General features: G+C 40.7%; 1 protein-coding gene across 1 annotated transcript in view; it reads left to right on the top strand.

The window, feature by feature from the left end:
• mtmr6 (myotubularin related protein 6) overlaps nucleotides 1-15,746 on the top strand; it is a 56,256-nt gene that overhangs the window by 7,074 nt on the left and 33,436 nt on the right. Inside the window, exons 2-4 of the mRNA XM_080197355.1 lie at nucleotides 756-878; nucleotides 12,619-12,781; nucleotides 15,480-15,637. Of these exons, the coding sequence (XP_080053481.1) occupies nucleotides 756-878; nucleotides 12,619-12,781; nucleotides 15,480-15,637 (444 nt within the window). The remainder of the gene's footprint in view (nucleotides 1-755; nucleotides 879-12,618; nucleotides 12,782-15,479; nucleotides 15,638-15,746) is intronic.

The following is a 15,746-nucleotide window of genomic DNA, read 5'->3' as shown; positions in this document are numbered from 1 at the left end:
TGTTTTTAGCCAGGGTGGCAAGATTCACTTTAGTGTTTTCTAATGCTCTTCTGCTTTCTGTCCATGTCTGAGTTATGGAACAATGACAACTGCACGGTGTTCGTGCCATTCACGATGCCTTGGATACTGAAGCAGTCTGTGTCCACGTGCAGCAAGATCTGGACAACATCCAAGCCTGAGCTGATGAAGAGGCAAGCAGCATTCCTGCCAAAAATGCCAGCACTCCATTTTATCTTTTAATATTTTTGGAAGGTTAAAATAAATAAAACTGCTTATTACAAATTGGATTTTAATATTGCGTGACTGGTCGGACCTGCCACACAAATGGCACCATTTGCTATTGAAGTAAAATGAGACTTTTCAACCTGTTATTGAAGACACTGGAGACTTTTAAATTTGAGAGTTGGAGAGAAAGACGTCCCAATCAACTGTCACCATGTCTCAAATGAGTTGCCTGGCATAGCCATCTATTCTCTTTTGCCTTTTCCTAGCTCCACCTTGAGTACTTGGTCTCATCCACTCCCTTGTGATTCCCATCACTGATACTTTGAGTGTGTAATATTTCTTAATTTTTGTGATAGTTTTGCTACCCAGAATTAAAACATCATAGAATTTCACACACTGAAGTCCTTCTGGCCCATCATACCTATTGAATTTGGACCTGTTTGTACTGCACTGTGGGATGACTGTCTAGTACTTAATCCCATATTTCCATGCTTCATGTGTCATATTTGTTTTTCAAATTGTTCTTGCAGGTGGAGCAGGTGAAGTGTTTAGATCGCTTTAGCAGTAACAAGTCAACGACTGGAACCTTGCATCTTACCACAACCCACCTAATTTATAGGGAGTCAACCACAGTCAACCCTAAGGAAATTTGGGTTTGTATTTAACTTGTGTATATACACAGTTGTGCCATATTTTGTTTAAAATTTGCAGTTTAGGAAGAGTGAAGGACATGTGGTGGAACATATGGCCTGAGCATGTTGCAAGCTTGGGATGTACAAAGTTGTGAAGTGGCCTGTATATGTGGACAATGTTTTAATGTTTGAAGTTCAAATTACAAGCAAAGAGGACATTGAGATCTTGTTAAACTGAGGAAGTAGTTAGCAGGATAATGAAATTGGGAGCTTGGGTGTAGAAGTTTTGATAACTTTTTTAAAAATTTATTCATTCGTGGGACATGGGCATCACTGGCTGGCCAGCATTTATTGCCCAATGTGAGTTGCCCTTGAGAAGGTGGTGGTGAGCTGCCTTTTAGAATTGCAGCAATTCATGTGCTGTGGGTTGACCAAAATGCCATTAGAGAGGAAATTCCAGTGACTGCGAAGGAACAGCGATATATTTCCGAGTCAGGATGGTGAGTGTTTTGGAAGGGAACTTAGTGGTGGTGTTCACATGTATCTGCTGCCTTTATCCTTCCAGGTGAAAGTGGTCATGGGTTTGGAAAGTGCTGCCTAAGGATCTTTGGTGAATTGCTGCAGTGCATCTTGTAGAAAGAATACATTGCTGCTACTGGGTGTCAGTGATGGAAGGAATGAATGGCACCACATCTACAAACGATCAGGCTGGCTACTTTGTCTTGGATGGTGTCAAGCTTCTTGTGTTGTTGGAGCTGCACCCATCCAGACAAGTGGAGAGAATTCCATCACACTCCTGACTTGTGCCTTGTGAGTGGTTGATGAACTTTGGGGAGCCAGGAGGTGAGTTACTTGCTGTAGTATTCCTAGGTTCTGAGCTGCTCTTGTAGGTGAGTCCAGTTGAACATCTTGGTAACCCCTAGGATGTTGATGGAGGATTTTGTGATGCTAACACCATTGAATGTCAAAGGACACTGTCATTGCCTGGCATTTGTCTACCCAAGCCTCGATAACATCCAGATCTTGTTGCATTTGAACATGGACTGCTTCAATATCTGAGGAGTCATGAATGTTGCTGAACATTGTGCAATCATCGGCAAATATCCCCAATTCCGACCTTATGACGGAGGGAAGGTCATTGATGAAGCAGCTGAAGATGGTTGGGCCAAGGACACTCCCCTGAAGGACTCCTGCTGAGATGACTGACCCTCTACTATCACAACCATCTTCCTACGTATCAGGTATGACTCCAACCAGCTTAGAGTTTGCCCCTTGATACCTATTGATTCCAGTTTTGCTAGGGCTCTTTGATGCCATATTTGGTCAAGTGCCATCTTGGTGTCAAGGGCTGTCATTCTCACCTCACCTCTGGAATTCAGCTCTTTCATCCATGTTTGAACCAAGGATGAATGAGATCAGGAGCTGAGTGACCCTGGCAAAATGCAAACTGGGTATCACTGAGCAGGTGCTGCTTAATCGCATTGTTGATGATCCCCTCTGTCACTTTACTGATGATTGAGAGTAGACTGATTGGGTGGTAATTGGCTGGGTTGGATCGTCCTACTTCTTGTGCACAAGACATACCTGGGCAATTTTCCACATTGTTGGGTAGATACCAGTGTTATAACTAGACTGGAAGAGCTTGGCTAGGGGAGCAGCAAGTTCTGGAGCACAAGTCTGCGGTACAATTGCTAGAATATTATCAGGGCCCATTGCCTTTGCAGTATCCAGTGCCTCCAGCTGTTTCCTGATATCATGTGGAGTGAATCAAATTGGCTAGAGATTGGCGTCTGTGATGCTGGGGACCACTGGAGGAGACTGAGATAGATTATCCACTTGGGTTCTGGCTAAAGATTGTTGCGAATGTTTCAGCCTTATCTTTTGCACTGATGTGCTGGGCTCCTCCATCATTGAGGTTGGTGATATTTGTGGAGCCTCCAACTTCAGTGAGTTGTTTAGCTGTCCACCACCATTCACGACAGGATGTGGCAGAACTGCAGACCTTAGATCTGTTCTGTTGGTTGAGGGATCGCTTAGCTTCTGTCTATCACTTGCTGTTTTTTGGCATGCAAGTAGTCTGTTTGGCAGTTTCACCTCACTTTTAGATATGCCTGGTGCTGCTACTGGCATGCCCTCCTGCACTCTCCATTGAACAAGGGTTGATCAATCCCCTGGCTTCATGGTAATAGCTGAGTGAGGGATATATTGGGCCATGAGGTTGCAGATTGTGGTGGAGTACAGTTCTGTTGATGGTCCGCAGTGCCTCATGGATTCCCTGTCTTGAGTTGCTAGATCACTTCTAAGTCTGTCCCATTTAGCACCGTGATAGTGCCAACCTGATGGAGGTTATTCTCAATGTGAAGGCGGGACTTTGTCTCCACAAGGATTGTGTGGTGGTCATTCTTAACAATACTATTGTGGACAGATGCATCTGTAGCTGGCAGATTGGTAAGGATGAGATCAAGTATGTTTCTTCCTCTTGTCGGTTCCTTTGCCACCTGCTGCAGACGCAGTCTTAACAGTTATACGCTTTAGGGCCCGATCAGTAGTGCTGCTGCCGAGCCATTCTTCGTGATGGATGTTGAAATCCCCCACCCAGGATACATTTTGTGAATTTGCCACCTTCAGTACTTCCTCCAGGTGTTGCTCAACATGGAGAAGTACTGATTCATCAGCCGAAGGAGGACGGAATGTGGTAAACAGTAGGAGGTTTCCTTACCCATGTTTAACCTGAAGCCATGAGACTTCATGCAGTCCAGAGTTAATATTAAGGACTTCCAGGGCAACTCCCTCTTGATTGTGTACCACTGGCTGCCCCTCTGCTGGGACTGCCCTGCTGGTGGGATTGGACATATCCAGTGATGGTAATGGTGGTGTCTGGACTGTTATCTTTGAGTATGATTCTCTGAGGGCAACTATATCAGGCTGTTGCCTGACTAATCTGTGAGATAGCTCTCCCAATTTTGGCACTGGTCCCCAGATGTTAGTAGGAGGACTTTGCAGGGTCGAAAGGGCTGTTTGTTTGGTCGTTGTCTTTTCTGGTGCCTAGATCGATGCCAAGTGGTCGGTCTGGTTTCATTTCTTTGTTGAGACTTGGTAGCGATTGATACAACTGAGTGGCTTGCTAGGCCCCTTCAGAGGGCAGTTGAGAGGCAACCACATTGCTGTGGTTCTGGAGTCACATGTAGGCCAGGTAAGGAAAACAGTTTTCCTTCCCTAAAGAACATTAGTGAACTAGATGGGTTTTTCTGCCAATCAACAATGGTTTCATGATCATCAGTAAACTCCTAATTCCAAACATTTTTTATTGAATTCAAATTCCACCATCAGCTGTGGCAGGATTTGAATTTGGGTACCCAGAACATGAGCTGTGTTTCTGGATTAATAATCTGGCGATAATACCACTAGGCCATTGTCTCCCCTGAGCAGAACACAGGAAACCTAAATTTGTTCCTGGCATTAGCATTATTATAGGGAATAGAGGGGCATTAAGTATTTATAAGATCATAAGTAATGGGAGCAGAAGTAGGCCTGTTGGCTCTTAGAGCTTGCGCCATTCAGTAATTAGCCATAATTACTCTTTCCTGCCTGTTCCCCGTTAACCATCGGCTCCCTTGTAAATAAATCTGGTTAACTCAGCCTTGAATGCATTCAATAACTCAGCATCTATTTCTGTCTGTGGTAGAGAATTGTAAAGACTAGCAACCCTGAAAGAAGAAAATCTACCATATTTCCATTTAAATTAGATTTTTTTAAAAAACTGTTCTCCCAGTATCTACTCATTCAGAATCTTATGATTTACATCACTTTCATTCTTCTAAATTCCAATGAGTATAGGCCCAACATGCTGAACCTTTCATTTTTTTAAAATATTTTATGATATATAGAACAGTGTCTGTTGCCCATCCCTAATTGCCTTTGTACTAAGTGGCTTGCTAGGCCACTTCAGAGGGCAGTTGAGAGGCAACCACATTGCTGTGGTTCTGGAGTCACACGTAGGCCTGGCAAAATAACGACAACCATTTCAAAGAGTCAACCACATTGCTGACCAGGTGAGGATGGTGAGATTTCCTTCTCTTGGACTCTTTCCTCATAAGACAATTCCTTCATCCCAGGAATCATCCAGTGAACATCTGAACTGTTTTCGTTGCAAGTGTATTCCTTCATGAAGAGACCAAAGCTGCAAGCGGTTCCCCAGGTGTGGTCTCACCTACACCTTGTACAGTTGTAGCAAGGCATCCTACTTTTATGCTCCATTCCTCTTGCAATAAAGGGCAATATCCCATTTGATTTCCTAATCACTTGCTGTACCTACATGCTAACATTTAGTGTTTATGTAGAAGGACACCCAGATCCCTCTGTACCATAGTATTCTACAGTTTCTCTCCATTTGAATATTCTACTTTTCTATCTTTTCTGCCAAAGTGGACAATCTCTCATTATATTCCTGTGTGCCAGATTTTTGTTAATTCACTTAGCCTATCATACTACCCTACCTTTGTAGACTCTTTGTATCCCCCTCACGATTCCCTTTCCTATTTATTCTTGCCTTGTTAGCAAATTTGACTACAATATAGTTTGTCCCTTCGTCATTAATATAGATCGGAACAGTTTTGTTTCAACACTGATCCTTGTATCAGTCCATTGGTTACAGTTTGCCAACCTGAAAATGTTCCATTTATCCCGACTCTGGTTCCTGTTAGTTAACCAATCCTCTAATGTATCATTTAAGTATATCACTACTAGTACTTGAGCTCTTGTGTAGTAACCTTATCGAATGTCTTTTGAAAATCTTGGGGTCTGGGTCCATAGGACTCTTAAATCGGCCTCGTGGGTGGAGGATGTGGTCAAGAAGGCGTATGGTGTATCAGCCTTCATTAATCGAGGGATTGAGTTTAGGAGTCGGGAGGTAATGCTGCAACTTTAAGACTCTTGTCAGACCCCACTTGGAGTACTGTGTGCAGTTCTGGTCACCTCACTACAGGAAGGATGTGGAAGCTATTGAGAGGGTGCAGAGGAGATTTACAAGCTTGGATTGGGAGGCATGCCTTAGGTTGAGGGAGCTAGGTCTCTTTTCCCTGGAGAGACAAAAGTTGAGAGGTGACCTGATAAGAGGTTTATAAAATGTTGAGAGGAATAGATAAGGTGGATTCTCGGAGGCTATTTCCCAGGGCTGAAATGGTTGCTACGAGAGGGCACAGGTTTAAGGTGCTGGGGAGCAAGTACAGAGGAGATGTTAGGGGTAAGTTTTTCACTCAGAGGGTGGTGAGTGAGTGGAATCGGCTGCCATTGGTGGTGGTAGACGCAAACTCGCTGGGGTCTTTTAAAAGACTTCTGGATGAGTACATGGGATTTAATGGGATTGGGAGTTACAGATAGTTCTATGGCCTGGTAGGTATGGATATGATTGGCGCAACTTGTGGGCCGAAGGGCCTGTTTGTGCTGTAGTGTTCTATGTTCTATGAAAATCCAAGTATAGTGGGGCAGGATTTTACGGCCTTATTCTCAAGTGAGACCAGAAATTCCTGCCCGAGGTCAATGGACATTTCTGTTGCAGATTCCGTGGAGGGGGGCAGGGTGGTACAGTTCTTGCCAGTGTATTTATTGGTTTCCCCTTATCCACTCTGCTTATTGCCCTCTCAAAGAACTCTAATAAATTGGTCAAGTATAATTTCTCTTTCGTGCAAACCGGCAAAGTCAATACAGTATTATGATTTTCTACATGTCCTGCTATTAGCTCCCTAATGATGAATTCCAGCCCATGACAGATGTTAAGATAACATTGCAAAAATGCTCAAATCCCTTATCAATGGTCAAGGAGCTTGTGCACTTGATCAAACAGACGACAACAGTGATGACATCAGATTTAAAATGCAAAATTTATATTTTCCTTCACCCACTAACATGGAAACTGTCTCCCAGACTACTGTGGATAGGTCTCAAGCCTGTTGCAATAAAATTCACTTGCTACTCGCACCCTCCAACTCCAATCTGTTGGAATGCCTGGTGGAGGCCAGAAAATTACCCCAACTCCAGAAAGCATTCATAAAATTAGGTGAAGTTCCACTCTACATTTCCACTGACAAAATATTTGAACAAAGATTCAGGCCATTTTTTTCAGTTTTAGTTCAGATTTAAAGCTAACCCCCTTTAAATTTCTAAATTACAACTTATTAAGGTTTGACTAGAAATGCTTTTCAAACCCTGTGTTAATTGTATTTAATATTTATGGTGCTTAATACCATATATAATGGATGGATGGTGGCGAAAAACTGCAGCAGGCGACGGTGCAGAGGGACCTCGGGGTCCTTGTGCATGAGTCGCAAAAACCCAGCTTGCAGGTGCAGCAGGTGGTCAGGAAGGCGAATGGGATGCTGGCCTTCATAGCGAGGGGGATTGAATATAAAAGTAGGGAGGTCTTGCTGCAGCTGTATAGGGCATTGGTGAGGCCGCAGCTGGAGTACTGTGTGCAGTTTTGGGCGCCGCACCTGCGCAAGGATATTTTGGCCCTGGAGGGAGTGCAGAGGAGGTTTACTAGGCTGATACCGGAGTTGAGGGGATTGAGCTATGAGGAGAGGCTGAATAAACTAGGCTTGTACTCGTTAGAGTTTAGAAGAATGAGGGGAGATCTCATTGAGATGTATAAGATGATGAATGGGATGGATAGGATAGAGGTGGAGAGACTCTTCCCGCTCAAAAAAGACAGTAGGACTAGGGGGCACAGCCTCAAGATAAAGGGGAGGCGGTTTAGAACGGAGTTGAGGAGGAACTTCTTCACTCAAAGGGTGGTGAATCTCTGGAATTCTCTGCCCGTTGAAGTGGTGGAGGCTGCCTCGCTAAATATTTTTAAGACGCGGGTTGATGGGTTCTTGATAAGAGAGGGGATTAAGGGTTATGGGGAGAGGGCGGGAAAGTGGAACTGAGCCACAACAGATCAGCCATGATCTTATTGAATGGTGGAGCAGGCTCGAAGGGCTAGATGGCCTACTCCTGCTCCTATTTCTTATGTTCTTATGTTCTTATACTATGATGTTGCCATTCAGTAACTGTTGCTGAGTAAATCAATCTGCTCTCAAACTTGAAATACTGCTATAAGAAAGTGAACAAACATTGTCTGTGTATAATTACATTATTTCTTCATTAAATTTGTTCTCTGTAGAAAAATGCTTGATTTATATTTGGCAATAAAGGAGCTGCCATTGATCTTGGCACATCCAACCACTCCATAACAGAATACGTCGGTGCAGCCTATAATAATTACATTTGTTAATAACAACTATAACTGCAAAAAGAATGTAGCCCTATGAGTTTCTTGAACAGTTTCAAAAGGACTGCTGCGATGGCAAAACTGGGGAGTGCCATAATTATTTTAGTTTTGGAAAGCACTGTATTTACTCTTAAAGTATTTATTAGCCCATGCTCAGGATCGTGGACTATATCGTGGACCACACTCATGGTCTTCTCCACAATGCAAGTTCATGAAATATTACCCTTGTCTAAAATTTTTTGTGGCAAAATTTTCTGTTGTCATTCTGATTTCAAGTATGATCTCATTTGTTAGCTTTCAGCGGGTTCCCTTGACATTTGAGATGTGTGTGGCTCTCACAGGAATAAATCATTCCTGATGACTGTTACAGCGTTTCAGCACCAACTTTAAATTGTCTTTTGCTTGATTCAGTTCTTGATTCTAATCCGAACAAATTAAGGTGGCACTCTGCTGCTGTCACATTTGATTAATTGCAAATTTGAAATCATTACCTGTTAATACTTTAACTATATTATTGTTTGTTGTAACAATGGCTGTTGGGACACAGATGTCATCGCTCAATGTATTGTTGACACTGGTGCCTCCAACAACAGCCCTGCATGAGCCTACGCCAAAGGCATATTGAAGCTACAACAAATCTCGGTAGTGTTTGGCACCATTGGTATGTTAACGAAAATAGATTGGAGCAGATGCTGTTTTTTACTGGCACCATGCTGAAACTCGTTGTGTCTCATGCCCAACCCTCTATTGAGGAATGGCTCCTTCAACACATGAGTAAAGAGATCCTGATGGATAAGATAATTATCATTGTGGTGTGTATACATGCCCCACATTAAAAGCATTGACACTTGTAATTAATTTCATTTGCTGACTCATTTGGTTCATTTAGGAACTTGGGTAAATGAGTTGACCATTCAATTTCTGTCTCACTCTTTTATTCATTACACCTGACCTACACATCAGTTCTATTTATCTGTCATTGATCACAATCCTTTTCATTGTTAGTAAACACAAATTTAGCAATCCCAATCTTAAAAATTTCAATTAACTTCATATCCAGTCTTTTTGGAAGACAACAAATTTTCACCCCAAGTTGTTGCAGAAAAGTGCTTCCTGATTATGCTCTTAAATCATCTTTGAGATTGTGCCCTTCTATTCTGGAATCATTTGTCAGAGGAAGTAATACTCAGTATCTACCAAATCCAATCCCAATCAAACACAAACTAAATTGTCTCTAGGAAATAGAAACATATGAATTAGGAGCAGGAGCAGGCCATTTAACCCCTAGAGTGTGCTCCACCATTCAATAAGATCATGGCTGAATTTGACATTCCATCTACTCCTGATAACCTTTGGCTCCCTTGTTAATCAAGGATCTATCTACCTTGATTGTAAAAATGCTCATTGACTCTGCCTCCATCGTTCTCTGGGGAAGAGAGCTCTAAAGATTCATGACCCTCAGAGGAAAACAAAAACTTCTAATTTCCTTAAATTGGAGACACCTTATTTTTTAAACTATCCTCTAGTTTTATGATTTCCCACAAAGGAGATACTAGAACCCTTTCATTCTTTCAGTATCCAATACAAACTAATTTAATGCAACCTGTAATCAATTTAACTCTTTCAGCCCGAATGTCATCCTGATGAATCTGAGCTGTATCCTCTCTAAAATTAATATTTTCTTCTTGAGATTTGGTGTCTAAAATCAACATAGTACTCCTGATTGGGGTCTCATCAAAGCCCTGTACGCCGGAAGTGTGACTTTCTGCCCTTTTTTTTGTATTTTTGTCCCTGGAGATGATAAGCCAATGTTCCACTAGCCTTTTTGATTACTTTATGCCCCTGTGCGCTAACTTTGTGATTTGTTTGCATGGGCACCCAAACCCCTTTGAACCTACACAGTTTAACTGTTAAGAAAAATATTTGTGATTTACATCTTGGAATGAAAGTGGATGATCTTGCATTTCCTGACATTAACTTTTGTCTATCATAGTTTTGTATATTCGCTTTGCCTTTCTGTCCTCTGCAAACTTATATAGACATCACTCTATTCAAGCTATTGATACATTTGATAAAAAGGTGAGGCTCCAATCCAGATTGACAGAGTATATCACTTGTCATGTCCTGAAAATCAGATTACATTTCTCTTATTTCTATATTTCCTACCTATCAACTGATATTTTTCTGTGATTTCTACGCTTTATGTACTTCTCACGCTGTTTTGTTGAGAAATATTTTGGCCTGTAATTTTCCAAAGGCATTCTTAGATCTTAATTCATAAGACTTTTCCTTGACACAAAAATCAAAAGCAACCTCATTTTACATATTTCTCCCAGACTAATGATGTAGTTGTATAGAGGATTGTCAGTTAAGTGTTGTAAGGGATGCTGCTTCTGATGTGCTTTTTATCTTGTAGAAAAAATTGGAAACTTGCAGGTATTTTAAATATGCACAATACTACTTTTTAATATTTTGAAAATTTCATTTTCAGTATTTAGGGATGGAGTAACTTGAAGAATGAAAAGATTGAGTCATAGAGGTTTACAGCATGGAAACAGGCCCTTTGGCCCAACATGCCCATGCTGCCGTTTATTTTAAAACCCTAAGCAAGTCCCAATTGCCTGCATTTAGCCCATCTCCCTTGATACCCATCTATGTAACTGTCTAAGTGTTTTTTGAAAGACAAAATTGTACCTGCCTCTACTGTAACCTCTGGCAGCTTCTTCCAGACACTGCCCTCTGTGAAAAAAATTGCCCCTCTGGACACTTTTGTATCTCTTTCCACACCCCCCCCCCCCCCTCACTTTAACCTATGCCCTCTAGTTTTAGACTCCCCTACTTTTGGGAAAAGGTATTGACTATTGAGCTGATTTATGACCTCGTTATTTTGTAGACCTCTATAAGATCACCCCTTCAGAGAAAAATGTCCCAGTCTATTCTGCCTCTCCTTATAACTCAAACCATCAAGTCCTGGTAAATCTTTTCTGCACTCTTACTAGTTTAATAATATCCTCCCTATAATAGGGTGACCAGAACTGTACACAGTATTCCAAGTGTGGCCTTACCAATGTCTCGTACAACTTCAACAAGGCGTTCCAACTCCTGTATTCAGTGTTCTGACCAATGAAATCAAGCATGCTGAATGCCTTCCCCACCACTTTGTGCACCTGTGACTCCACTTTCAAGGAGCTAGATCTCTTTGTTCTGTAACTCTCCTCAATGCCCTACCATTAACTGAGTAAGTCCTGCCCTGGTTCAATCTACCAAAATGCATCATCTTGCATTTATCAAAAATAAACTCTATCTGCCATTCATCAGCCCACTGGCCCAATTGATCAAGATCCCATTACAATCAAAGGTAACTTTCTTCACTGTCCACTATGCCATCAATCTTGGGGTCATCTGCAAATTTACTAACCATGCCTCCGATATTCTCATCCAAATCAGTAATATAAATGACTTGGATGAACAGTGATCCATGAGACACACCAATGGGTCACAGGCCTCCAGTTTGAAAAACAACCTTCTACAACCACCCTCTGGCTTTTGTCATCAAGCCAATTTTGTATCCGTTTAGCTACCTCACCCTGGATCCCGTGAGATTTAACCTTATGCAACAACCTACAATGCAGTACCTTGTCAAAGGCCTTGCTGAAGTCCATGTCGACAACATTAACTGCACCGCCCCCATCTACCTTCTTGGTTACCCCTTCAAAAAACTCAAATTTGTGAGACATGATTTTCCACTCATAAAGCCATGCTAACTGTCCCTAATCCAGTCTCTAAATGCATGTAGATCCTATCTCTCAAAATACCTTTGAACAACTTACCCAACAGATGTGAGGTTCACTGGCTTCTAGTTCCCAAGCTTTTCCCTGCAGCTCTTTTAAACAAAGGCATTACATTTGTCATCCTCCAATCTTCAGGCACCTCACCTGTGACTATCGATGATTCAAATATGTCTGCTAGGGGACCTGTAATTTCCTCCCTGGCCTCCCACAATGTCCTGGGATACATTTCGTCACATTCAGGGGATTTACTTTCCTTGATGCACTTTAAGACTTCCAGCACCACCACCGCTGTAATATGTACAAGACGTTTAGAGTACAATGATAAATTGAACATCCGTTGGTTTGCACAAATCAGTAATGTAGATGACAGCAAAAGTGTTAAGGGAACTGCTTATTAGTGCAATCTTTTGCAAGCTTAGATCGCAAGAATTAAGTGCAGAAAGAGGCTCTTTATTTTCCTGGAGATGTGCGCGCTTTAACTGGTGTCATCCATGGCAACCCTGTTTCATTTGCATCCCACTGTATTTTCTTTACAAATGTATTCTACTGTAATGACATATTCAATAAGTGAACATTCTAAGTACCTTTGAAGTGTTTTTCCCTGTTCCTTCTCCTTCCTCCAAATGGTTAGATAACATAAATTAATTGCATATTGCAATACTTGAACATTTAAACAATTCTATGTTTAACTGCTGTTCTTTAGATAATGCATCATCACATTGCCGTAGTAGAAAAACTTTCCCTGACAGCAGTTGGATGTCCGCTAGTAATACAGTGCAAGAATTTTCGGGTCATTCACTTCATCATTCCCAGAGAAAGGGACTGTCATGACATTTACAACTCCTTGCTCAAGCTCTCGCGACCAGGTAAGCAGTGCATGTTGATAAATAAAGATCTTCAAAAAAAGTTATTAAATTTAACTTGGCACTATTATTGCCACTTACTACATATCCTATATTAGAAAAAAAATGTACTCACCTGCTTGGTATGATGCTTTGCATCTAAGATTTATATGTAAATTCTGTTAAGTTCAGCAGTAATAGCGTTTAATAGTTCTAACCTGAAACAGTTTGCAATTAGAATGTGGCCATTGTCTCACAGGACTATTTCTAATCATCTGTAGCCGACTCGCATCTGGTCCTGTGTCAATGCATCACAACAAAGACTCCAGCTAAAGAAACCTTGAAAGTATTTTGCCTGAACTGTAATAAATTCATCAGCTTGTTGAAAAGAACAGTTTGTAATGCATAGAGCACTTAAGAAAACCTTCCTGTCTCCTTACTTTTGATAACTATTTTGTGAATGGGCTAGAAAGTTAGTCATCCTTGGGTACAAACTCACTTTTTTAATCTGAAGTATTTAACTCAAATGGACCTGCACAATAGTCAGTATGGGTTAGGAGAAACCTCCTGCTCAATGGTGCAAAGTGGTTATGGGAATGAGGAACAGTTGGGTGTATTCCTTCAACCCCTCCCAGTGTACCAGTTAAAGCTGAGTGATGCAGTTGGTTAATTCATTGCCATTTCATATCTGGGACCTATTATTTAATTTAGACTCATGTTAGGAAAACAAAAGTAGTTTTAAGGGATTTATATTTGTATTGGTAAACATTTGAAATAAGGTATAGTTCTAAGTGCATTTAATTTAATGTTTGTGCCTGGAAGGGTAAAATCTATAATTGGATTCATGCTGGACAAAGGCGTTTGCTTGTATGGGGGTTGGTTCAGTTCCAACTGCATTTCTATTGTGCTTAGAGGGCTACTGCAAGAAGGGTAAATAAGCAGTGGTTGCTTAGCAACTTTAATGCAGAAAAGCTTTTAGGTTGTAGTTTTAACTGGATATATTGCAGTTAAAGACAGGACACCAGGGAGTCAACTCAGTCAGGAGAGAAACTGGACAGAGTGGGACAGTGAAAAGAGGCAGGCATCCCAAAGTACCAGATACTGTCCAGTTAACCAGGGAATTGGGATATAATGTCTTAATACAACTGAAGTAAAGTTTCATACTATTTTATTAGAGACTGATAATCAAGCGTTAAAGCAATTGTGAACAGTTTGTTCAGTGGTCAAGACATCCTAAAGAGGTGTAAAAACAGGATACTGGATTCAGTGTTAAAAAGTGGAGTGGAAACTTTGTTTAGAAGAGTCATTTGGAAAACCTGAACTGGGTTTCTGGATGCAAACTGCTGATTGTGTGAAAGATTTTCATGTGTTTGAGGATGGAGTTTGGAAACTCTCATGTGACAGTTATCTGGGGGAATTCTGAGGAGAAATTCATAAACATATAACCTGAAGTGAATTTTATCAGTGATCTTGTGGGTTTAAAGTGATGGTCTATAACTGAGACTGTTGTAGCTGAAGATAGACGTTGTAATCCACGTTAATTTAAATGCACAAGTTTTAAGATTGAGGTGTGTAAAAGGAGCATCGTATCATAATCCAATCCTTTCATGTCTAATAAATGTTGCTTTTCTCCAAAGGCTATTGAGTTGGATGGTCAACCATGATCGTAATGAATGGCAAAGCAGGCTTGACGGGCCAAATGGCCTCCTGCTTCTCCTATCTTCTATGTTCTATGTTTCTGTGTTCTTGTTAATTAGCAGCCCTGTGACTCTTCTCCATGTTTTATAACAACAAGTAATGGTTACGGTCTTTTCAGCCAGGGTTCCATTCTGGAATCTTCCCATCAAGTTATAATATTGACTAGGATTGTAAAACCAGACAGATTGAGTTGAGCAATGTAAAAACAGTCAGGATAGTCTCAGCTGGGTTGCTAGATGCTTTGAACCCAAATCAGTGAAATGTTCATAATTTTGAACCTCAAAGATCTGCCATAGAAAATGAAATTTTTCATGCCAACACAAGTGGGGGTGCTTTTTTTTTAAGAGTGGAGTGGGATTTATTATACTGAAGTTTGTACTAAATGCAATTTGATTGTACTTAAGGAACATCCAAAATGTAATGAGTTGAAAATTTTTTTCTGTTAAACCACATGAATGTCTTTATACACTTTTTATTCCCCCCTTGGACATTCATCAGATGGTCAGCTAGGTTAATAGCTCCTGTTCTTCTACAAATGCAGCTCTTGAACAACCACTGGGTGGTATGCAAGAGCAGCCCATTGTATTTAGGTCTTTGTCTCTATCTCTTACTACTTCATCCTTATCTCTAGGAGAAACACTTGATTTCAGTTCTGCTTCTTGCAATAACAAACCTGTTATTTTGAACTCACCATGTTGGAAAGGAAATAATGTAATATGAAATGTTATCACTGTTTGGCATAATGGTGGATACAGCTTTTGCGATGCTTGAATGTATCTATATTTATGGTATTCACAATCTCTAATTGCAATTTTGACACTGTGGTATTGCAATTTTGTAATTGAATTATGTGCAGCATTTTCCCAGTTATTTTAAATGTATAATTTAAAAAGGACCAATACTTTTATGTTTTGCCAAATTATCGCTTGGATTGAATGAATGTGAATATAAGTTAGTTTTTTGCCTTTTATTTGTGACAAGTACTTGTAGATTTCATAAACATTTAACTGTTGCTCTATTTCAGTTACATATGATGACCTGTATGCGTTCTCATATACCCCTAAGAAGACTGAATATGAGAGGGCTTTGGGGTGGAAAGTCATTAATTTAAGTGACGAATATCAACGTATGAAAATCCCAAATAATACCTGGCAGTTAACTGATGTAAACAGAGGTTACAAGGTAAGAGACAATTGGAAAAGATAGTGTGTATAATATTTATTGGAACAGTTCAGACAGAGAGGAACATTTACTTATTCATTTAGCTTTCTGTCCTCTTACAGAATATCTT

The sequence above is a fragment of the Carcharhinus amblyrhynchos genome, chromosome 10 (assembly GCF_965287045.1).
Source record: "Carcharhinus amblyrhynchos chromosome 10, sCarAmb.v2.hapA, whole genome shotgun sequence".
NCBI lineage: Eukaryota > Metazoa > Chordata > Chondrichthyes > Carcharhiniformes > Carcharhinidae > Carcharhinus > Carcharhinus amblyrhynchos.
Note: the sequence above shows the minus strand (reverse complement) of the source record. Positions and strands in the feature narration are given on the sequence as shown.